The sequence below is a fragment of the Branchiostoma belcheri genome, unplaced genomic scaffold (assembly GCF_001625305.1).
Source record: "Branchiostoma belcheri isolate BF01 breed outbred unplaced genomic scaffold, Haploidv18h27 scaffold32, whole genome shotgun sequence".
Taxonomy (NCBI): Eukaryota; Metazoa; Chordata; class Leptocardii; order Amphioxiformes; family Branchiostomatidae; genus Branchiostoma; species Branchiostoma belcheri.
Window position 1 is genome coordinate 2,428,316 of NW_017803932.1, and position 23,930 is coordinate 2,452,245.

General features: G+C 42.2%; 2 protein-coding genes across 3 annotated transcripts; one reads left to right on the top strand and one right to left on the bottom strand.

Moving 5' to 3' along the window:
- Positions 1-342: 342 nt before the first annotated feature.
- Positions 343-15,969, bottom strand: LOC109475013 (triokinase/FMN cyclase-like). Of its 2 annotated transcripts, none has more exons than XM_019775542.1 (17): positions 15,857-15,969; positions 15,047-15,294; positions 14,628-14,738; positions 14,197-14,381; positions 13,887-13,965; positions 13,369-13,458; positions 13,069-13,103; positions 12,843-12,927; positions 12,528-12,617; positions 12,209-12,325; positions 11,804-11,938; positions 11,152-11,286; positions 10,870-10,973; positions 10,237-10,340; positions 1,710-1,743; positions 1,280-1,369; positions 343-764 (listed from the first exon to the last, which is right to left on the bottom strand). In XM_019775542.1, the coding sequence occupies exons 2-17, from the start codon at positions 15,252-15,254 to the stop codon at positions 609-611; spliced, it is 1,758 nt and encodes a 585-aa protein (XP_019631101.1). In that variant the 5' UTR covers positions 15,255-15,294; positions 15,857-15,969; the 3' UTR covers positions 343-608. The 2 variants fall into 2 exon arrangements, with proteins under 2 accessions (XP_019631101.1, XP_019631102.1); XM_019775543.1 differs by having other exon boundaries at positions 15,886-15,967.
- A 9-nt stretch (positions 15,970-15,978) lies between these two features.
- LOC109475014 lies at positions 15,979-18,095 on the top strand. Its single transcript, XM_019775544.1, has 3 exons — positions 15,979-16,511; positions 16,777-16,974; positions 17,504-18,095. Exons 1-3 carry the CDS (start codon positions 16,100-16,102, stop codon positions 17,902-17,904), a joined length of 1,011 nt encoding a protein of 336 aa, XP_019631103.1. The 5' UTR covers positions 15,979-16,099; the 3' UTR covers positions 17,905-18,095.
- Positions 18,096-23,930: the final 5,835 nt, after the last annotated feature.

Sequence of the window (23,930 nt, forward strand, 5' to 3'; positions counted from 1 at the left end):
ATTCATGTTACCTATACCAGAGGTACTGTATTTCTACCACAAAAATACACCTGTTCGATGCATTCTAATGTAGGTGAATGGTCCCAGTTGTTGTGGAATCATGATACAGGAGTTTGGGGGTAGATTCTGTGTAAAAGTATGATTCCATATTCCATTTGCAATGAGTTGCTACTCTGACTAAACCAATTCATTTCTTGGTTCTTGGATTTTTTGAAAATTATGAAGGAGCAGGCAGGCAGGTGAAATAAAAATTGTTAGTTAGGTACCTGCCCCTGACTGCAAAATCAAGTCTGAGGAAAATCTTTTAAGTTATTGACTAAATATTTAAAAAGTCATTCCCAAACGTGTAAGGCACCTTCTTGAATGTCCATTAGTTACATTTCACCCTATTTCTGGATAAACTGCACATAGTTGAGTGTAACATGACATTTGAAAGATCATCACTTCAATTTTGGTATCAGGAGGAACAATAAAGTTGAAGCTAATGTAATGTCATTAGAATAATTTCCATATGTAAAATATCATGAAGATGACAGTAATTTCCAGTTCCTTTCAAAATGCAATTACGTGATCAGTGTTACTTGAAATTCATGGCAGTTCCGTGCCCTTCAGTTGCCCTTCACAGCATCATGGGTAGCCCTGATGGCGATGGCCACAGCAGTGGCCCCTGGGTCGGGCTGAGTCAGCTGGTCTGCGCCGACGTAGCTGGCCCTGCCTGCCCGGGCAGGCATGCTGGCTGTAGCCTGGGCCGACTTCTCTGCAGCCTGTCACACAAAATCTCATATTACTTCAGAATCTATATCCCCTATGGAAGTCCTCTGTGTTCATAGGCATTTGAATGCAGTAGATAATGATTAAACCTGCTTAAGGTCAAGCTGGCAGTCTAACTGATCATGATCTCCCTGCAGGCTGGGAGGGAGTGAGTCCACCTACACAGCTACTGGCATATACTCACTTGAAGTTAGGGCATGTCAAGCTCTGAGCCTGCAAGGTTTCTGTTCTAGGCCCATTGACAATACATCTCTTTGGTTGTTCCAATAAATTCACAAAAATTATGGATACTTCCCTGAGGTTTCAGATTTGCAGGAACCTAGGTTATGTGTATGGTGTGGGCATAGATAATTCTAACCATTGGAAGATAAAGTGAAAATCCAAACTTTAAGGTAGAACTACAGGCCCATGTCAGTCAAACACAGCAAACATAATTATTAACATTGTATGTATTATATAAGGCACACCTGTTGTGTCAGAAATGTGTGACAAAGTTGTATAACATCACCTTGACAGCCTCTTCAAGTGCCTGTAAGGCAGTCCTGTCTGATGACAGGGCAGTAGACAATGTCCTGTGGGCAGCGCTGAGAGGGTCCAGCTGCAAGTAGAGATAAAGGCCTGAGAATCCAGTTGAATTGAATCTATTTACCTCCCTGAAAATGAAGGTATTCTTTTGAGTGTGTTCGAATGTGTCCATGTGTGTGTTCTCTTGTGTGTCCATACTCTTGAGTGACAGCACCTAACTACAGACCAAAAAAGGTCAGACAAAGTACTAGTAAGTTCCTTCCCAGAAACTCCTAGTGACTTCATCTTCATCTTCCTGAAGGCTTTATCTTTAGTTACATTTAAATTTTATTGCATTTCTTTTTTAAATACAACACTGTCAATGCAGAAACACGTAAACCACTACCGGTATGTCTATAGTTGATGGTACTGACCATTGTCCTGTCACCAGGCTCTGCACCACCATACCTGATCATGAATAAAGCAAAGAAAAATTAATATGAATTCATGGTGAACTCTTCAATACACATATTTTCCAGAGTTGCATTGTGATGTAAATTTTTACAGCATTGGTGTGTGGAGACACACCTCTACATAACCAGCATGCAGATCAATATCAACATGACGCAGCAAGAAAGGGCCACGTACATATTGCATGCCATGTGCGATGTCTGAATTTACATGACATGTACATGTAATATTCTCGTGTGACTTTATATAACATTTGGATATTGATGAACCACAGCAGACTTCATCATATATTGAACCTACAATGTAGTAGCAAAACGTCATCAAATTAAAGCAAAGCAATGATTTATGGAGGATTTACAAAATTCTTTATTGTACAACATGAGTGATGAACAACACAATTCAGATTCTATTTTCTATACATATAACAGCATATACTTTTAATCTGAGTGTAGAGACACAAAAGTAGGAAGGCAGACTCCATGCATGTTGTAATTATGTGCAGGGTAAGAATTTATCAGAAGATTACATCTGGATATTAATTTCTCCCCTATGACTTTATCACATTTGGATATTGATGTACTGCTGATGTATGTTGTAATAATGTCTGTCACAATCAAGTTGCACAGACAATTATGACTTCTGAAATTTTTGAGATTGGAACACCATCATTTCTTCTTTGTTTTTTGTTTTGTTTTCTTCTTATCTTTCCTACTGCCAGTGGTGCTGATTTTCAATAAAAGATACCCAACATTCTGAAAACGCAACCTACAAACTACAAAATGTGAGGGACAATAGCAGGCCTCAGCATCCACGTGCAAGCACGTATAACCCACATGAGACATGGAACAACAGACAAAAAAGGGAGAGTGAGAGGATATATGTACTTAGTAGTCATTTGCTTCTTCTATCTAGTATTTTTCTTGGAGGGATTATTAACTTTATCATCACAGAGCTGAAAAATGATTGTAATATTTTCTTAAAATTCTCTGTTTTCTATTACATGCAACTAGGGTCACTTATGGGTGCAAACTGGCAAACATCTAGCCTGATTAAATCGCTCTACAGTTGCCAACATCCAGCGGCACCTGCGAGGAGGGGCCACTAAAGCTGTGGACAGCAGAGTTTGCGTTACACAGACTAACCAACATTCTCAGACAGTGAAAGGTTAAACCCAGGACATGCATGTAAAAGGCAGGCAGTATTCTCAGAGAGAGACAATTGGTCTCCCTTTAGCCCTTGAATATACAATGTGACCCCACGTGTCCCAGGTATCTGACAGGTTCATTTCATGATCACCCCCACAGTCGAACATCTTTCAGGTGTAGAGACGTTACATCTCACTTCAAAGAGCGGTGTCCAGAGCCAACACTCAGAGACGGCAGTCAAAATTCTGACGGTGTCCGATTGACCGGGAACAAAGCTAGGTGTCTTTTGATCAGATTCTTGTACAAGAATAGCTGTAGGATGAAATTCATATAAAGTTCTATTCCACAAGACTCTCTAGGCAGTGCCAAATGGTCACAGTCTGTGTTTCATGAAGTATGTACATGAAGAATCAATGCTTGACCTGTAGCTACAGAACATACTAGACAAGCCAAGTTGAGATGAAAGTCTTCAGCTGCCTCCTCGCATTTCTTGTCATTATTCTTTATGGAGTAACAAGCGTCGGCAGTGAGCCATTGCCAAAAGAATGTCTCAAATCGAATTTAACTTTAGTTGACTGTTCATTCCACGGGTTGACCAGCTTCCCTGATGACATTCCACCCCACGTGAGTCGTATATATCTCAACAATAACAACATCCGTACTGTCTCAAATATTCCGAGACTAGACAAGGTGTTCTCACTCGACCTTAGGAGGAACATTATTGAAAGCGTGTCATGGTCGTCACTCTGTAACCTGCCGGCTGTGCACCTCATATACCTAGACGGTAACAGGATCACAAGTGTTACATTACCAGGCTGCATCAAACAACTTACACATTTACTCATGTTAGATCTGACAGCCAATAAGATTACATCTTGTAATGAAAATGGTCTTGTTATTCCCAACCCCAAAACGAAAATTCTCATCAATCTTAACCCGTTCCACTGTGACTGTAATTTGCTTTGGCTGATCACCAAGGTGAAATGCGTGAAAAATTGCAGCAATGGAGGGTGTGACACGAGCTCCTGCAAGAGCTCCTTCCTTGACAGCTATTTCAAATTCACTGACCTTAACTGTGCGTCACCCCAACAGTTCCGCAACTTGCCCCTGTTTGAGGTTTCTGTCCATTGGCTAGGGTGTGCTACACGTTCTCCTACCATGCAAAATACACAGATGCCCAAAACTTCTACACGCCAAGCAACAAGAGGACATGGCGATGCGAAAATCACTAACCGAAATGGCATTCAACGAAACCGTCCACGTATCATTGCATCAGAAAACAGTACCCATGACAACACTAAAGGAGAAGCTGACAACACGACAGAGACTGATAGTGGATCCGTCAGCACTGCGATATCCACAGTGAAGAGGAATGAACAAGCAATCGGGACTGTCCACATCATCATCATCACATCAGCCACTCTGCTAGCCTTGGTCTTTAAAGCCTGTCTGACTCTTAGTCAAACACCACCGGTTGCAGAACCTTCCCAATCTTAACAAGAGGATGGCACAAGTGCTTCAACACTATGTCCTTCAGTACTACACTGTGGCAATTTCATTTTTTTTCTAAAGGGCAGTTTTGTTTTGGGAGCATTTTTTTGTGGGGGATATTTTTGGCATGCTATTTTCATTGTGAGGGGGGGAAGGATTTTGGGGCATTGCCTTTTCTGTTTTTTGGGATTTCTGAGGGCTGTGGGGGGTATTTCGGGAGGGGATGTGGTGGGGGGTTTTGGGGATTTTATTTTTTTTGGGGGGTGAGGATTTTTAGAGGGATAGTTCTTAAGGGTTGGGGTATTTTTGATGCAGGGCTGATTTTGATGCAGAATTGATGCTTTTATATGGGGGATATGGGGGCATTGAAAGGTTACTAGTAGTTGAAGGGGGAGCACAGCTGAGGAAGATTGGGGCATTACATTATGTCAACCATAACTTAAGCTATCTACATATCAAAAATCACCCCAATCCATCAAATAGAGAGATGTTAACAACACATTCCTCTGAATATAACAAAAACTACCGGGTACTAGGCTCGCCTAGTAGTATATGTGAAATTCCTAGAATTCTGCAGACTAATACTAGTAGCATACACATACTACCTGTGACATACTACTCTCCTTAGCGCTGAACTAGTTATCACTAACTATCATATACCTGTAACAGGACCTCTCCTTAGCGCTGAACTAGTTATCACTAACTATCATATACCTGTGACTGGACCTCTCCTTAGTGCTGAACTGGTTATCACTAACTATTACATACCTGTGACTGGACCTTTCCTTAGTGCTGAACTGGTTATCACTAACTATTACATACCTGTGACTGGACCTCTCCTTAGTGCTGAACTGGTTATCACTAACTATTACATACCTGTGACAGGACCTCTCCTTAGTGCTGAACTGGTTATCACTAACTATTACATACCTGTGACAGGACCTCTCCTTAGTGCTGAACTGGTTATCTCTAACTATTACATACCTGTAACAGGACCTCTCCTTAGTGCTGAACTGGTTATCACTAACTATTACATACCTGTGACAGGACCTCTCCTTAGTGCTGAACTGGTTATCACTAACTATTGTATACCTGTGACTGGACCTCTCCTTAGTGCTGAACTGGTTATCACTAACTATTACATACCTGTGACAGGACCTCTCCTTAGTGCTGAACTGGTTATCACTAACTATTACATACCTGTGACTGGACCTCTCCTTAGTGTTGAACTGGTTATCACTAACTATTGTATACCTGTGACTGGACCTCTCCTTAGTGTTGAACTGGTTATCACTAACTATTACATACCTGTGACTGGACCTCTCCTTAGTGCTGAACTGGTTATCACTAACTATTACATACCTGTGACAGAAGCTCTCCTTAGTGCTGAACTGGTTATCACTAACTATTACATACCTGTGACAGGACCTCTCCTTAGTGTTGAACTGGTTATCACTAACTATTGTATACCTGTGACAGGACCTCTCCTTAGTGTTGAACTGGTTATCACTAACTATTACATACCTGTGACTGGACCTCTCCTTAGTGCTTAACTAGTTATCACTAACTTTTACAAAATGACAGCTTAATTGTCATGGGAAGAACCAAAAATTTATGCACTTTGATAAGTTATATGAGAACAATACAATTTTTTGGTGCCGCAAAAACACTGGAACATCAGCATGAGTTGGGTGTATGATAAAGCTTGTACTCATGACATTACCTCAAAATAGTCACTGATTGAAAGAATTATCTTACTGAACAATTACCTCAAAAGTTATTAATACAGGGTAAGAATTTGTCAGCAGATTACATCTGGATATTAATTTCTCTCCTATGACTTCATTACATTTATATATTGGTGTACGGTGAAAAGCTTCTGTATGTTGTAATAATGTCTGTCTGTCACCATCAAGATGCACAGACATATGTTATTTCAGTGTTTTAAAGATGTTACTTCAGTGTTTTTAAGGTTGGGCCACCATTGTTTCTTCTTTGCTTTTTGTTTTCTTCTATCTACATGACAGTACATTGTGTCTTTTTCTTGGAGGCATGATTACTTTTATCATCAAAGAGCTGAAAATTGATCATGTTTTTGTAGATTCTCTGTTTTTTTTACATGTAACTCGTCTGATACTAACCTGTGCAAACTGACAAACTTCTTCTTCTTTACTCATCCTCTTCTGAGGTGCAGAGTGTGAAGTTTTGTCGCCAGTACTTTCTGCCTTTCATTGCGGACAAAAGTTCCAATCCCTGTAGACCAGTTTCAGACTGAATAAGACCCTTAATTAAGTGTTTTGATTGGACAACCAATCCTCCATTTTGTCTCTGGAGTCCAAAGTAGTAGTCGTCCCACTGGTTCTCTACCACGAGTCACATGACCCGCGAGGCTAAGCCGACGTCTTTTCACTACCGTGGTGATGTTTGGGAGTGCTCCATATAACTGTTTGTTTGTGATGTGTTTACACCAGGGTATGTTATAGGCATCTTAGTGTAAGTACCGTCAAGTTTTTTTGATCTCGTAGTGTTCATGACCCAAGAATCGGACCCGTATAAAAGAATAGCTTCAATACATGCTTGAAATACTTTTGTTTTGGTTTGTTTTCTAATGGAGGATTTCCAAACTTTGTGCAGTGAATGGAGGGTGCTCCACGCCTGGGCAATCCTAACACTCATGTCATGATCACTGTCAGTGTAACCTCCTAGGTACTTAAAATTGGCAACTCGCTCAATTGTAGTACCATCGGAGGCTAGGAGGTTACTCACAGTTGTTGGATTTAAGTGCATATACTTGGTCTTAAATGTGTTAAGGTACAAACCAATTTTTTGGCATGAGGTTTCAACTCTGGTGAGTAGGTATTGTGCAAAAGATATACAGTTTTCCAGTAAAGCTATGTCATCGGCAACTTACAAACATCCTTAGACAAATTTTAAGAAAGCCTAACACCACCCTGGACATACATGTACAAAACAGGTAGTATTCTCAGCAATGATTAATAAGTCTCCCTTCATCCCTTGAATATACAACATGATGCCACCTGTCTGTACAGTTAATCTCACCCTACAGTCAAAGATATTTCTATCAGTCCTGGCCCAGAGACGTCACATCTCACTTCAAAGAGCGGCGTCCAGGGTCAACACAAAGCGATGTATCTAGGCATCTGACTGACTGAAAACAAAGCTAAGTCTCTTTTGATCAGATTTTTGCACGTTACTAACAACAGTTTCAAACTTCTACTCCATATTGACACATATTTGAACAGGCCAAGTAGAGATGAAAGTCTTCAGCTGCCTCTTTGCATTTCTTGTCATTATTTTTTATGGAGCAAGCATCAACTGCGAGCCATTGCCAAAAGAATGTCTCGTAACTGGCTCATATTTCGTTCGAATCAATTGTTCATTCCACGGGTTGACCAGATTCCCTGATGACATCCCAGCTAATACGATGCGTCTATCTCTCAGCAATAACAAGATCCACACTGTCTCAAATATTCCACAACTAAGCTCCCTGTTCACATTGAACCTGAAACGGAACATTATCGAACGTGTGACTTGGTCATCATTCTGTAGCTTGCCAGCTGTTCGTTTCATACACTTAGATAACAACAGGATCACAAACGTTGCATTAGCGGGCTGTATGAAACAGCTCAGACATCTAATTGTGCTAAATCTGTCAGCCAATAAGATTGCATCCTTGGCAGAAAAGGCTCTCATTGTTCCTAACTACAAAGCAAAAATTCTCATCAATTTCAACCCTTTCCATTGTGACTGTAATTTGCTATGGCTAATCACCAAAGCCAAATGCGCAAAACGTTGCAGCATTGGAGGATGTGACACGAGCTCCTGCAAGCCAATCTCCTTCCTTTATTCCACATTCAGTGAGATTTACTGGCACTGTGCTTCACCCCAACAGCTTATCAACTTACCCCTCTTTGATGTTTCTGTCGATCGGTTAGGATGTGCATCACGAGCTCAGCAAAACACAAGAACACCAAAAACGTCCATACAACAGGTAACAAAAGGATGCAGCAATGCAAAAATCACTAACCCAAATGGCTTTCAACAGAGCGTCCACATATCAGCTAGCACAATCCAACAAAGTCACCCCCACATCACCGTAAACCTACATGTTACTCAAAGTAACATCATGGCATCAGAAAACAGTGCCCATGACAAGACTCTGTCTGAAGGAGAAGCTGACAACATGACAGAGACTGATAGTGGATCCGTCAGCACTGCGATATCCACAGTGAAGAGGAATGAACAAGCAATCGGGACTGTCCACATCATCATCATCACATCAGCCACTCTGCTAGCCTTGGTCTTCAAAGCCTGTCTGACTCTAATCAAGGAGCTTTCCTAAGTCAAACACCATGCACCGGTTGCAGAACCTTCCCAATCTTAACAAGAGGAGGGCACAAGTGCTTCAACACCACGTCCTTCAGCACTACACTGTGGAATTTTCATTTTTTTCTATAGAGGAGTTTTGTTTGGGGAAGCATTGTTTTTTTTTTGTGGGGGATATTTTTGGGGCACTATTTTTTGTGTGGAGGATTTTAGGGAGTTGGTTATCTTTTCTGTTTGGGGGGTTTCTGAGGGATCTGGGGGGAATTTTGTGTGGTGAGGTTTTGGGGTGATTTTTTGAGGGGGTGAGGATTTTTAGAGAGATTATCATAGTTTTGGAGGGTTGGGGTATTTTTGATGCAGGGCTGATTTTGATGCAGAATTGATGCTTTTATATGGGGGATATGGGGGCATTGAAAGGTTACTAGTAGTTGAAGGGGGAGCACAGCTGAGGAAGATTGGGGCATTACATATGTCAACCATAACTTAAGCTATCTACATATCAAAAATCACCCCAACCCATCAATTTCAGAGATATTAATGACACATTCATGTGAATATAACATGTACTACTAGGCTTATCCTCAGACTAATACATAGCTGTGACTGGACCTCTCCTTAGTGCTGAACTGGTTATCACTAACTATTACATACCTGTGACTGGACCTCTCCTTAGTGCTAAACTGGTTATCACTAACTATTACATACCTGTGACTGGACCTCTCCTTAGTGCTGAACTGGTTATCACTAACTATTACATACCTGTGACTGGACCTCTCCTTAGTGCTAAACTGGTTATCACTAACTATTACATACCTGTGACAGGACCTCTCCTTAGTGCTGAACTGGTTATCACTAACTATTACATACCTGTGACTGGACCTCTCCTTAGTGCTGAACTGGTTATCACTAACTATTAACAATACCATTAGGCTACCAGGAAGGACCCCTACTCTTTTCAATAATTACTGTGGTCAATGAGCTCATTGGTTGATCAAGGTGTGGCTCTTACCTCAAAACATCTCTCTATGTCATTCAGTCTAAAAAGACTATGACTTCACTGTGCAACAACAGGACGGTACAGATCTCACATTATTACACTTGACTAGAGTGAGGAAATTCTTGTAAAATGCATGAGTCCCAAGAGCACAACATCGCAGTATATCACTGGGGTTTAAACCCTTAACCTCCTGGTTCTAGCTGGGAGAACAACTGATCTGTGTCTCTCAGCCATGTCAGTCAGTATTTCATCCTGTTTCAGTGTGACATTATCTGAGAATGAGGACACACATGTAACACCCTGTTATTACAGTCCAACCTACCCAAGAAGGCCGCCCAGGAGAATGTAAAGAGGTTTTCTGGGAAAGGTGGATTTCTAGGCTTATATAATGTTTGTACCTGTGGAAATAAAATGATACGTTCAAAAGGCGTTCAACTGACCGACATGAAGAGGTGGCCACTTGGGCAGGTTTGACTGTATCATGATCAGTAAAGGGTGATGGACACAGACCTTGAGATGGCCTGTATCCCAGCATGCAGTGCTGCACACCAAGCTGCTGGATCAGTGCTGGACTGGAGGGGCCGAGCAGCTGCTGTTAGAAACAGACTGTACAGCTGGAAATAAACAGAGGAGAAATTCACAAAAACTATAATATCTTGACATTGTTTATACTTTCAATTTTTGCACAGGTAGATGTTCGTAATTGATTGTACACCAGCTTGTTTGAATTATTTCCTTTACTGATCTTGTATTTTTGGTGTATTGCTGTTCCTATTATTGCTTTTGCTTATTAATAAAAAAATTTGAGAGGGCTTTTACAATCATTTTTGCATTTGCCCAATCTAAGACTTCATTAAACAAAATATGAATATTAGTACACAAAGTAAGAACAAAATAATAGGAAGAATTAATACTGAATTAATACTGGTAGTAATTCTTCATTTGCAATACTGAAGCCTAAAATCAATATTAAACATTCTTGTAACTGTTTATTCATGTTTCTGTCATCATTGAAGACCACACTTTGTCAAATTGGTCTGGACCTCTAAACCTCTGTATCAGTGATATTACATTTAGGTTTTGCAGCAATAGCCTGTTATCTGGTTGCAGTGCTAGAGGAAGCTTGAGCTGGTTAATACTCACTGCACCAGACGATCCGCCCATATCCTTCTCCACAATGGCAGCCAGGGTCAGCAGCAGAGTGTGAGGACAGGAGAAAGGCAGATGGCTCAGGGCTGCCAGAATTTCTGAAATATTCAGAAAACCTCCAGTTACCGATCGAGTATCCTGTTAAATTTTGCTTTAATACTTTGCTAACACTATATGTGTGTGTTAAAGGCCGGACCAATTTAGTTTGTTGGTTCTTGGACTATTGCAAGAAATCAATGATTCACAAGCCCGTGGGGAAAAAATCCTAATACGTACCTTTTGCCCCCCTGGCCATGGTGGTTCCACAGTCCCCGTCCCCTGAAGCCCTGTCCAGACTGTTCAGCTGTTCTTCACAGTCAATCATTCGGTCACAAACTCGCTGCACCACCTTCTCCAGAACTTGTGCTTGGTCTGGGGTGAGTTAAAGTTATATGTAACAGATTAAAAGGTATCAAAAGCGTCATCAAAACTAATGACAATACCATATTTATGTCCAGGTGAGATACATGTATTGTTTTTGTCCATTTGTGTATGACTGTGTGTATTTGACAGTGTGTCTGTGGATATTTGAATGCATTACAGTGGCATGAAGGGAGGGGGATTGGGATTTTGTAACCACAGATTGACAAAAAGGTTCATTCACACATTTACAGCAAGTTACTGACCATGGGGGGGGGGGGGACCCATTTAGAGCTAAATGTCACAAGTTATAGGTTCATGCACTTCTGGCCTCAGAGTCATCAAGGTTTCTGTTCCAGGCCTTTTGTAGTACCTCTGACTCAGACAATAAATTCCTTTGGTCAATAATAAATTCACAGGAGTTACTACATTGTACTTAGTAAGTTCTGATGGTGTGAGGGACCTGAAACATTAATTATCTGTACGGGCCCTTTGCCAGATGATACCATCCCTGACACAGCAGACTGACCTGTTGGTACCGTCTGGCCCAGGGGTGTCCCCCCCTCCTCTGCTTGGATGTGCTGCGGTGCAGGGATGTACACATCAGATGTCCTGTCAACCCCTGACAAATGAGATGGCCATGCCGGGGCACTGGTATCAGCATCTAAAAGGACGCACAACACAAATAATTTACAGTTTCAGGCCATATTTTTCATTTCTGATATGTAACAGTACTTTTTTATTTACTTACTAAATACATGCATTAGTATGTAAAGTCAAATCAAATTCAATTCAACAAAATATCATATATTTTCATGTTAATGGTAACTGCAACAGGTTTGATAAAGTTTATGAACACATCACATTTTGGAATTGGACTCAGTTAATCTTTAATAAAAATATTTCTTCATTGTTCTGTTAGTTTTGACCAGACCTAGACAGGCCGTGATGGTATCATCCAGATGGAGCACAGTGAGAGAGACTCCTGCCATCTCCAGTGATGTCATGAATGACCCTGTGTACACCCTCTGCACTGCCACTCCTCTGCTCTCTGTTCAACATATTGAAAAGAAAGGAAAAAATCAACAAAACTTATAGTGTATTGTAAATTCATTCATTTTTACGAGAACTTTGACTGTTTGAACTTTCAAGGTCACGGGTGATACAATTCAGCTCTCTTCAACTTTTCATTCCCTACAGTGATAGAAAGGCAAATGGCTTACCTAAAAATCATGAATAGGAAGAAAACGTACCCAGGTATTGAATGGCTGCCCTACCCACAATGCCCAGCTCCAAACAGGATGTTCCTCCCAGGTTGTTCACCATCAGGGCAACCCTGCTTCCTGTCAGGACAACAGTTAAGGAGACACAACATCTTCTTGAAGGGCATAAGAAAGCTGAACATATCTAGGCACATGCAACCAGAAATTTGAAGAAATGAGTTACCAGAAAAGAAAAGATTGCCAGTAAAAATGATTTAACTTTATGGGCCAGAAAGAAAATTGAGGATAATGGCTATCTTATTTCTCTGATTTTCATGTATTAATAGGTGAGTTATAATATTTCACCCTTTGGAATCTTGAGGTGAGTGCTGTTGTCAGGATTAGTCATGTGATCCAGCATGGCTGACACAATTTCATCAGCTGAAGTCATCTACAACAAAACAACACGTTTATTCAGCACACCCTGAGTGACCTACATACATCAATATGGAGGAAAACCTACATGAATGGGAAGGGAAAAAACAACAAAACTCATTTGTCATAAATTGTTACGTCATTTTTATTAAATTACCTTTTGCCTCCGAAAGCCAGCCTCACCATGAATACCTGTAAGGAAACATTTAAACAACATTCAGTTCTCAACATGTAGCTTTGTGGACATATAAACAGAATTTTGGGACCTAACTTCCTGTGACTGACAGTTTGTGGTCTGTGGTTTGGGAATTCCCCCAACCACAAACTGTCACTCAACTGTATAAGCATAAAAACAAATGCACACACACAAACATATCCAAAACAATACCTCCATGCATGAAGGAAAAAAAGTGAGATATTGTAAGATATAAGAACAAATTTGGCATGTATGACTGACCCAGGCCCAGCTCAAACTCATCCTGCTGCAGCTGGAAGGACGGCCCTGATCCAGGAACACTGCAGGGTGACAGGCTGATCCCAATGGTGCCTGTAGTCATCAGGGGAACAACAACTCACACCTAACACCAGTGCAATCATTATGTCATTCCCTGAGTTCTTACAATCGACTTTCCATAACTACCCTTTCTACAAGATAGCACTCATTGAGCAAATGTTGAGCAACCAAAATTGGACTTGTGTTACCCTTGATTTTATAATTAGAATATCATGCATGATGAAAAATGTGATTTGCAACACAGAAAAACACGCGAAAAAAAAAATTCTTTATCTATGAAACTTGTTAAGCAAATATGTCAAATCTATAATGGATCCCTATAATGAGTCTCTAGTGGAAAGATAGCGCAAGGAACAAACATACAATTTTCATGATTATGACAACCTCATCTTAAGTTACTGTCCTCATTGTCTACTGTTCTAAAGAAAGAACAAAACTGTTAGCCCACAGTTTCAGCTTACCCATCTGACTGGCCGCCTGTGAAGCCACCTTTACAATGTCCTCCAGTGATCGCCCCTGCTCAGCCAAGGCTCCTGCAATCTGTTGCAAAGTCAGTTAACAAGCTATGTTTAATTTGTCAAAACAGACAGCTTAAAAATACATCATCACCATTGCCAAATTTATGTATATATTACAGTACATGTATATGTCATTGATAAAAAACATACTAGTAGGTGGGTGTGTTTATAGCACTGTAGCAGAATAAGTACATGAGTTGCACGTGCATACACTCTAGTTACTAGCCAGCCGTAATATGCCTAAAGTATGTACCTTGTGGATGAAGACTGTACCAGCCAGACCCCTCCTGCCAGCTGTCTTGTCATGGCTGGTCAGGGCACAGTCCTCTCCAACCACCAACATGTCAACATGAAGGCCCTCGGAACGAGCTCTCTCCAACGACATGCCAAAATTCAAACGGTCTCCTGTGTAGTTCTTCACAATGAGTAGTGTACCAGCTGAAAAACAGTTGGAATGGTAAAATGTGTTTGTGTGAAAGTCTACAGGGCACAAAAACCTAGGTTCCCCTGTCCCACAGCCTACAGGACACACAAACCTGGGTTCCCCTGTCCCACAGCCTACAGGACACACAAACCTGGGTTCCCCTGTCCCACAGCCTACAGGACACACAAACCTGGGTTCCCCTGTCCCACAGACACACAAACCTGGGTTCCCCTGTCCCACAGCCTACAGGACACACAAACCTGGGTTCCCCTGTCCCACAGCCCTGATGGCAGCCAGAATGTCGGCAGGAGGAGGAGAGGTGAACACAGAACCCGCTATGGCCCCTGTCAGCATCCCAGAGCCAATGTAACCTAGTTGCAAAACAAAAAAACAACATATCATTGTAACAACTTTGGCTTTCTCTGACCAAGTGTAAACTGACAAATCTGAAACATTGCCAATAGATCACTGTCCTCTATCATGTTCTGCTATTCTGTTGACATACCAGTGTCAGAGGCTCTCTAAAAACACAAAATAAGATAATTTTTCCATAATCAGCATTACATCTAATATTGGTCATTCTCAAATGCAGAGCTATCATGTGGCAATCCCAAGGTGAAGGTATGATAGCTCTACATGGGAGAATGCATAACACTCTTAAGTAGCAGGATTACAATACCTGCATGTGCTGGCTCATGTCCAGACCCTCCTCCGGACAGCAGGGTGACCTTTGCTGCCGCTCGCACTGAAGCCACGTCCTCTCGAACCATCACCCGATGACCAGACAGCAGGCGCAGACCCGGGTGGCTTGCAGCGGTGCCCTCTAGTGACTCATCTACGCATCGCTCTTTGGAGTTGATGAGCTTCTTGCCAACGTTAGCAGCCATTGTCCTGATTGCGGAGTTCTAAAACTGGAAGAAGTGACTCCTGTGTGTGGATGAGATGTGAAATTTAACTTATGTTCATCAATCATCAACAATGGACTAATGATATCATATCTACAGGCTTACTGAACTTGCAACCTGAATGTAATTTATAATTTGTAGGGGGTACTGCAAAACATCTGGTGGGAATTAAGATCTAGTACTGGACTGTTTGTTTATTCTGCTATTTTGAGGCTTTTAACTGACATTATGAACAGACCGTTGTGGGGTGACATCTAAAGTCAACTGAGTCTCCAATATTTCTGCTTCAAACTGACTAGGTAGTGCACAAGCTAAGTAGTTTCTTTAGTAAAGCATACTACAACTAGTGTTTCAAACTTTGACTAACAATGGTAGACCACCTGGTGGTTACTGAACTTAAGCTTAAAAGCTGCTACTTATGGGACCCCTGCTCTTACTGGTCATGCTCCACAAAAATTATAATTAATAGCAACAAGCTCATTTTGATTAATCACAAAACTTCTGAAACTTTCTATGTGTGCTGCGTTAACATTAACGTAATCTGGAAGCAGATAAGTAAAATCAAGTGATGATAACATTGTTACCTCACATGGAAAACACGCCCAAATGTCACCTTATTTCAGAGAGACTTGGGTTCTTCTCTCTCTCTCCTCGCCTCCACCTTGTGAACAGCTGATAGCAGCTCCGCCCACTTACAGGTCAAAGGTCATTTTTGTACAGAATAACAACATGGCGACCATGGAACAAATGAGAACTGTCAGTGGTGGTTCTTGGCGTTTTTCACGCGCACAGCGAGTCCGAATGAGCATGTAGAGATCAGAGTCAGTATGTATGGATGTATGTCTGTCGTGGGGAGAAATAGCAGGCTCTGCCGGACGTTGTTGATGCTGCAGCCGCGAGTAACGTCTGATCGGCCGCTTGCTTTTCTACCCGTTACGTGCCCAGGTGTGCCGTTAGCCGGGCGGACGTACCGCCTTTACTCCACCATTCGCGGGGAACGCTGTAAAACAGCGAGTTATGCTAGTAAAGTTTTGACCGTTCGTATCAGAGCACTCTGTAGCGCCACTGACAGACGTAAACCTCCGGGTGACGATCCCGCAACGGCCGGGAATTCCAAGGGAACTCTGGAGTACATCCGTGATAGTCTGGCAACCATACAGACCAGCCTTCAGGACGGAGGGCCAACATGGAAGGGATACAATATTTTCAAGATTCTGCTAGCTCTCGCTGTTCTGTCTGGTATGTTCTAAGACTTACTTCTGAATCAGATGTTACAAGCCGTCAATTTTGTCACGAATGTGTACCTGGTTTTGTCTTCTGTGTGTATGTTTGTGTTTCCGTATTCATTTGCACATGGTAGATGGTAGGCGCATCGGGGACACTGACAGGAAATTAGGTCCCAAAAAGGTTATATTATTTCCTGTCTTCAATTTCATGCTATTACTGTAGTACAATGTTTATCCAAACAGTAACCAAAATGCTGCATCTGTCTTCTACTTCTCAGGCCTGGGAGTTTACCTGTTCCGAGAGGAAGTGCGGCAGAACGTGGCGGAGGAAGTGTCGAACGTGGCGACCCGTTCCATGGCAGACGAGGAGCTGGTGAGCAGGGCAAATGAACTGTCGAAAGCCCTGGTCAACAACGTGTTGAATGATGACAACATCCTGAACCAAACTAAGCAGTTCTCCTCCAACCTTATCATTGGTAAAAACTCCCAATCTTTACTTTATCCTTCCACTTCTACCATCTGGGGAGTCGTGGGGAGGGAGAGTTGGCAGCCGACAGCTAGTCTGGAGGCTGTTGTTACAGGCATGCCATACCTAGTCAGGGTGTCCTTCACACTATCTACTAGTATCCATGTCTTCCTTGGATGTCCCCTGGCCTTAGTACTGGATTTTCTGTTGTTGTATGCTCTGTGTGGTACTTCATGCATTCAAAATGTTACTTTCCTTGTTTCCAGTCAGAAAAGAATCTGTGGTCGCATGGCCATTTTTTGTTTCAATTGGTTTCTAATATTGTTACTGGGAGGCAAATGAAATTATTACATAATTGATTATTTTGAAAAATTGTGTGACAGCAGAGATCAATCAATATGGTCTGGATAGCAGCTGCACAGACAGGATATTGTTTGTAAAGTTCACCACTTTCTGCATCTTTCATACAAATTACAATGAGCATGTATGCTATCTCACTGCATGTATGTTCCTTTAGATGTGTTTTCTTTGTTTTACAGACATCATGGGAGATGCTAAGAACCAGGAGATAATGGGTCAGCTTCTGAAGAACATGATTCTAACGGTGCTCAGCGATGAAGACATGCAGAGTCAAATAGCTGCGCACGTCAAGACCATCCTCTCCTGCCCTGAGGTCAGGGATGCTGTGCTAGCTGTCCTTCAGGAGCTGTTCAACGAGCCCAGGGTACAGCAGGAGGTCGCTGACTTCTTCAAGAGTGTGCTGGCATCGGACACCGTCCAGGGGGAGGCCACGGAGCTGGGTCGTACCATCTCATCCAGTCTGCTGAGGGACGACGGGCTACAGAAGCAGGCAGGGGACATGATGTGGGGTGCCTTCACGTACTCATTCACCCCCACGTTTCTGCCGTGGACCAGTTCTGCTGGGAAAAAGGAGAGTTGACACCCTCTTTCCCACTGTCAGAATACTAGTAGTACTGGCTGAGTCGGACGTCAGACCTATTGTTGATGTCAGCCATTAAACATTGTGGAAAGTCTACGCACATATTAGAACTGTGGCCCGTTTCAGCTCTTAAGTGGGAGACAGTTGCAGTAAAAATTATTTTGTTTCTAGCGCTGACTTGCCACCATTGTTGTTGCCAGCATTTCAAGCTGTACAGTATGTTCTGAAGTATGGTTGGAAGGAGGTACCAATGGTTCTTGCCGTAAGTAATACGCATAGAATCATATGTTACCACAAAGTTGGTTCTCACAAGAAGTTTTAATGAGTTGTCACAATGATGTGATCTGTAATTTAGACTTCAACAAATACCTAGTAAATGCTAGTATATGTACATTGTGTACTGTAACAGACAAAGCTTGCTCAGCTGTATGTACACAATATTTAATGTAGCAAAATTGACTGGTGAATTCTGATTGACATGTTCCTCTTACTTCATGGTGCTGTACCACTTGCTATGGTATATTTAATATGTGGCCTCTGTAGTTAGAATTGTTGTCTGTCAATAAGGAATCAGTAAGATTTCTGCAAAAGGTGTATTGTGTTTAGAAGGTCTATTTGGAGCTCCTTGGTTTAGCCAAGAGGGACAGGCATTGGAATAAAATCTTAGAGAAACATGATCTAAGTGAACAGAAAATAAGTATTTCAAGGAAAATAAGTGTAACTTGCTTGTTTGCACATTGAATGTTTTTGCACATATTTTCACATGCTAAGCATGTATTTTTCAAACTACTGGAAGTTAGGTCAAAGCTATCAATATAGTTTATCAAAGTTTATTTCCTGTCTTCAGATCAAGTGTCCCAGAGTTATTGATCTATCAAGCTTGCTGGGGCAATAACATCCTGTGTTACCAGCCATTTCAGGCAATGGGGTCAACAGAAGAATCTACTAGTTTTTGGTGTTCCTGTCTACTGTCGATGAAGGAAAATTGTAGTACTTCAAAAGAGATAAAAGAGAGGATCTACAACACTACTTCTGTAGTAACTAGTAACATGCAACGTAAATAATGATACAGATGAATGTGCAAAACCTTACATTTTTTTTGTACTTTCTACCAACTGTTGCCACTCAAGGCGCCGTATACTTGCATCACAGACTACTTATAATTCTTACTTCCATACAACGTACTGTACAAACTAGCCTCCTTCGCAGACTTGTAGGGTGGCGGCGAATTATGTCGGGGAGGGACGGTTTTGCCGCCGAGAGTTTGCCGGGGAGAGTTAGGCGGCCGGTGAAACATCTCCCTGGTAAACTCCCTTGGCGGCAAAACCGTCCCTCCGCGACATAGCTCGCGTCGCTTTCCGATAAAAAAAAATTAAAACCGCCGCCCCACAAGTCTGCGGATACAACGAATCAGTGTCCAATGGGTGAACTAATACCCCGAGGGGTAGCCGACCCGTGTGATGACAACCGGCATGACCTTGTGCAGATGGTCGATGTACCTGCAGCACTTGCCAGGCGTCATCCGGTCGCTCCAGAACTGCTGGATGCCCTGCACCAACTCGTCCTGGGTCCTGGGCTTCGCGACCTTCCTGAGGTACTGCCTCATCTCATGCCAGACGTGCTCCATCTACAAGAAAATAAGAACCTTTACCACATATGTCTGACAGATTTGTGTTTTACTAATGTATATTTTTTCAAAGAAAAAATGCAGTACATCATCGACACATACAAATGTATATGTGATCGAAAACTGGTGCGGATAGGTAGAGATGGCGACGGGAAAAGATTGGAGGAAAATAATCTCCAAGAAATTTTCTTCGGGAGCAAGACGTTATAGTTTGTCCGTAACGGGATGGCAAAGTAAAGTGTCTTGCCACCGAAGAAATCTGTTGGGAGATTAGGGAAAATAACGTGTGCGCTAACTGAAAATACAAGACGAGGGCTTGAGACACGGCGCCACGTGTTACGCGGAAGGGCGGTTACGGTACCGGTATATTGGCTAGACAGATACAGAGCGCGGGTACCCTGACTAAAAATCGCGCTCCTGGCGGACGCCGCCCCTTCTGTGGGGGTCATTGACCTCTAGCTGAAAGAGCTTGTGTATAACACAGGCTATAGCGCGGGTGTACTGTATACGTACGGGGAAGACTTATTAAAGAAACGAAGAGCGAGAAGAAAGAAAGAAAGAAAGAGAAAGAAAGAAAGAAAGAAAGAAAGAAAGAAAGAAAGAAAGAAAAAGAAAGAAAGAAAACAGATATTCAAGGCGAAGAATTTAGCACAAGGCTGGCAATATGCAAAAAGGAAGTTCTATATGCCAACAGGTTTCCCAAGTACGCAAGGTTACCCAATATGAACTTCGTAAAATATTACTACATAATACACTAATGTGTATGGAAATAGAATACAGTAAAACTTGAAACATGTGCGTGAATATTAAGTGAATTTACTCACAGGATTCAGATCAGGACTTGATGCCGGTGTTTTCCACCAAGTGATGCCCGCTGCCTCCATAAGGACTGTTGACTTCCAGCTGGTGCGCACGGCGTCAGCGTCCTATTGACGTGAAAGAATTGATTGTGAAATGCACTCCTTCGTATCGTATTCATAAGTACATTCGTCGGAGTAACGAAATCTACCGGGAGCGTGCGTATGTTAATACAGGTAACATAGCGGTAGACACCAACTCATGCACGTTCCGTCGACGTCCAGATTATGCTCTCACGTCACATGCAAGAACAGATTCTGTATGGCGGTGTATTTTGAAAAGGGGTCTTTTGGATAAACTATCAGCACCACAATTACGGATTCGTAACTTACCATCACATCTAAACGTTTAAAATTGTGTACAATATGGCTGACAATGCCTGTACAGTGTACACCCAATTACACGACCGGTCGGCTAACATGTCTTACCGGTAAATAGCACACACGTACGGTACAAAATATCGTTGTTAATTCAATTCCTTCTTCATAACACTGAAAAATATCGGTGTTTATGTGATGACTTACACTTCAGACACCTCTGATAAAAACTGGCCTGAATGGGTTGGGTCTGTCGTGAGGTACATGTATTAGCGATGTTCCCGGAGCACTTCAGAGGGTTTCCTTCAGTGATTTCAAACTTCCCACATTGGAAATGCTCATTATGAGCGGGCCTCTTGTTTTATATAGATTCCCACAGGTTTTAAAGTTCTTTCAGCGTGCATTAACAAATTTCCTGTAGCAGGGCATTTGCCACCGCATCGAATAGTTTAAAAACTGAATCCATCTCCATAAATCCATCAAAAACAAAAGCTTACCTGTTGCAAACGGTGCCCCTTTGGGAAGTGACGGCGCAGGAACGGCACCAGGGTGTTGATCAGGATCTCTTGACAGAAGAAGTCTGCGTCCATTTCACCCGAGGAGACAAGGATTTGTGTGTGCCCTCGCTTGGAGATGCCGGCCCAAACCTTCACGGACTCCTTGCTGGGATGTTTCAGTCGTGGAGTCCTGAAGTCTTCATCCGCCTCCTGCACCTTGTCCCACCGCTTCCTGAACCAGACGTTGGCGTTGTTGTCTAAGGAGATGACCGTGTCGTCGGTGAAGATAACGTCGTCAAACCTTTCGTTCTGGAGCACCATCTTCTGACACCACGCCAGGCGTTCTTCTCTGGTCTCCTCACTGAGCAGTTGTTGTTGTTGTAGGTAAGGCTTATTTTTCACCCACCCCATTGCATAGCATTGCCTTCTAAGCGTTGATTGGTGAACGGAGATGCCAAACCTAAACAAAGAAACAAACAAAAGAATATTCAAATTATATTCGAATAGTTCACAAGATATTCTTCTTTCAATCATATGATCCGCGATAAGTCATTGTTTATTTGTATGTTAACTTATATAAGCGTTAATCATCTTTTTGAATGTTGCCGCCGAATAGATCTAAGTACTAGTATTCAATTGCAGAATTCGACAAATTTGAGATGCACCCATACTATAACTTACAACCTCGGTTACGACAAGGAGGTTAGCTTTCATTCTACCCTTAGCATATACAATGTACTTGTCATTACTGATTACGTAACAAACCGTGTAGAAAATTGACCACCGAGGTCGGAAAAGTGGCACGTCCCGTATGACGAGCCGTGTACGTGTAGAAATCGGTGGCTAATGGTCACTTCTTGGCCAATGGATACTACCTTGCCACATTAGAGTAGTACAAATCGTTCAAGAGCATTCGCCCCGGGAATAAGTATTTCAGAGCGACCTTTCAGAGCAGAGGCTCCGATCTGGTAGAGATCCCGAATCTCAGCTGCAGATCCCGACATTAGCAGAAATTTTCAACTTCAGTTCATGAATACGTCACTTCAGATGAATGGATTGACTTGAAATTCAACACTGTCACATAATTGACAGCATACTGATCAGAATACAAGTATTTATTTGTATCTGTTGACAAACACCGATCGGGATCTCAACCGACAGAATAGGCGATTCTACCAGATCGCAATTTCTACCCTTACATGTGTAAATATTCTCTTACCTCTCACGCAACATTTCCTGTAGTTCCTCGGCATCCGAATCAGCCACCTCTATGGCGTAGTCGATGAAGTCCAGAGGCTCGATCTGCAGTTTTGCGATGCCACATCGCCCTGGCCTAGGGTACACAATCACTCCGCGTCGGATGTGAGGAGTTATCCTGTGTATCATTTTCAACACAGTTTTCTCACACCCCCTCAATCCCTCCTCTTTCAGAGTACGTGTGATGGCGCACGGCCCGAGACCCTCATTGTGCAGGGCTATCACACGGCTGATCGATGTTTCAGGCATTCGAAGCATGGCGTTGACTTGTGAGTTCACGTTTGGAACCACACGTCGTTTATAAACCTGCAATACTCGATTTTTCCACAAATCTGTCCCGCCCACCTCCGTCAAATAGTCGCTATCTCATTGGTCGAATCGACAATTGCCTTGCTGCCATTGGTTGAACTGCTAACTGCGCTTGACATTAAAGATCGGTAAAGTCATCGTCACGAAAAACAAGTTCTTTACTCACTATCTTTTTTTATGCAAATCAATGCCTTTTCGGTGTGGCTGAAATACACATCGTAGTCAGCCTTGTCCACCGGTCGTATCTACCTGAATTAGTTCTGAGGCAAAACAAATAAAAACTTCTTGCTTTGTGCATACACATATATGATATTGTTACGACGACCCCTCTTTTTCTGTTTACATTCAACTTTAATCCTATCTTATCCTCTTGCTAGCTGTCAGTTGGTCTTAGTGTCCGGGTGACTGAAAGTTCTAGTATTCCGACGCTAACATTCGCCGATCAAGCTTTCACATATTTTGTCGAATTTGTATTATTGTAGATATCCAGTTTATCATAACAAAAGGCTGTTATATTAGCCCCACGCACATCGGGTCAAACTCAAAGTACGCCGGCGTCTAAGATTTGCCGGCCAAGCTGTTAAAGTTCTGCATTGTTGCTTCCTAGAACTTCAACATAACAAAAAGCCCTTTGTTACAGGCCCCACCTGTATCGGTGGGAACTATATAGTTCCTACCTGCATTTATTATCATGATAAAAGGCTTTCTGTCATATCAGCCCCCACACATCGGGTCTTTAGCAAAAACGGTAGACACAAAAGTACGCCGATGCCTAAGCTGTTAATTCTACAGTCTCGCTTTTTAGCACTTCAATATAACAATAGCCCCTCATTATAGCATACTAGTACCTGGCATCGGGCCTTACAATTCCTGGCAAGTGACTGTTTTAGATATTCAGTGAGCTGGTTTTAGTTGGTGCCAGATTATTAGTCATTAGCCTATACATTTTTCTTGTCTTCCAGTGACACCCACTAGTTGTTCGTAGACTCTTGCAGCTTCGTTTGAGCCATATCCACGTCCAGTTCATCTTCAATAAAACTTTGGCAATTGGATGATTGACAGAAGCTAAAAGAAGGTCTCATCTTGCGTGAAAAGTCCGAAGTGACACCATACTGTGGTTTCGTGACGAATTCACATAAAAAATGGTCTAGTCAAGGACAT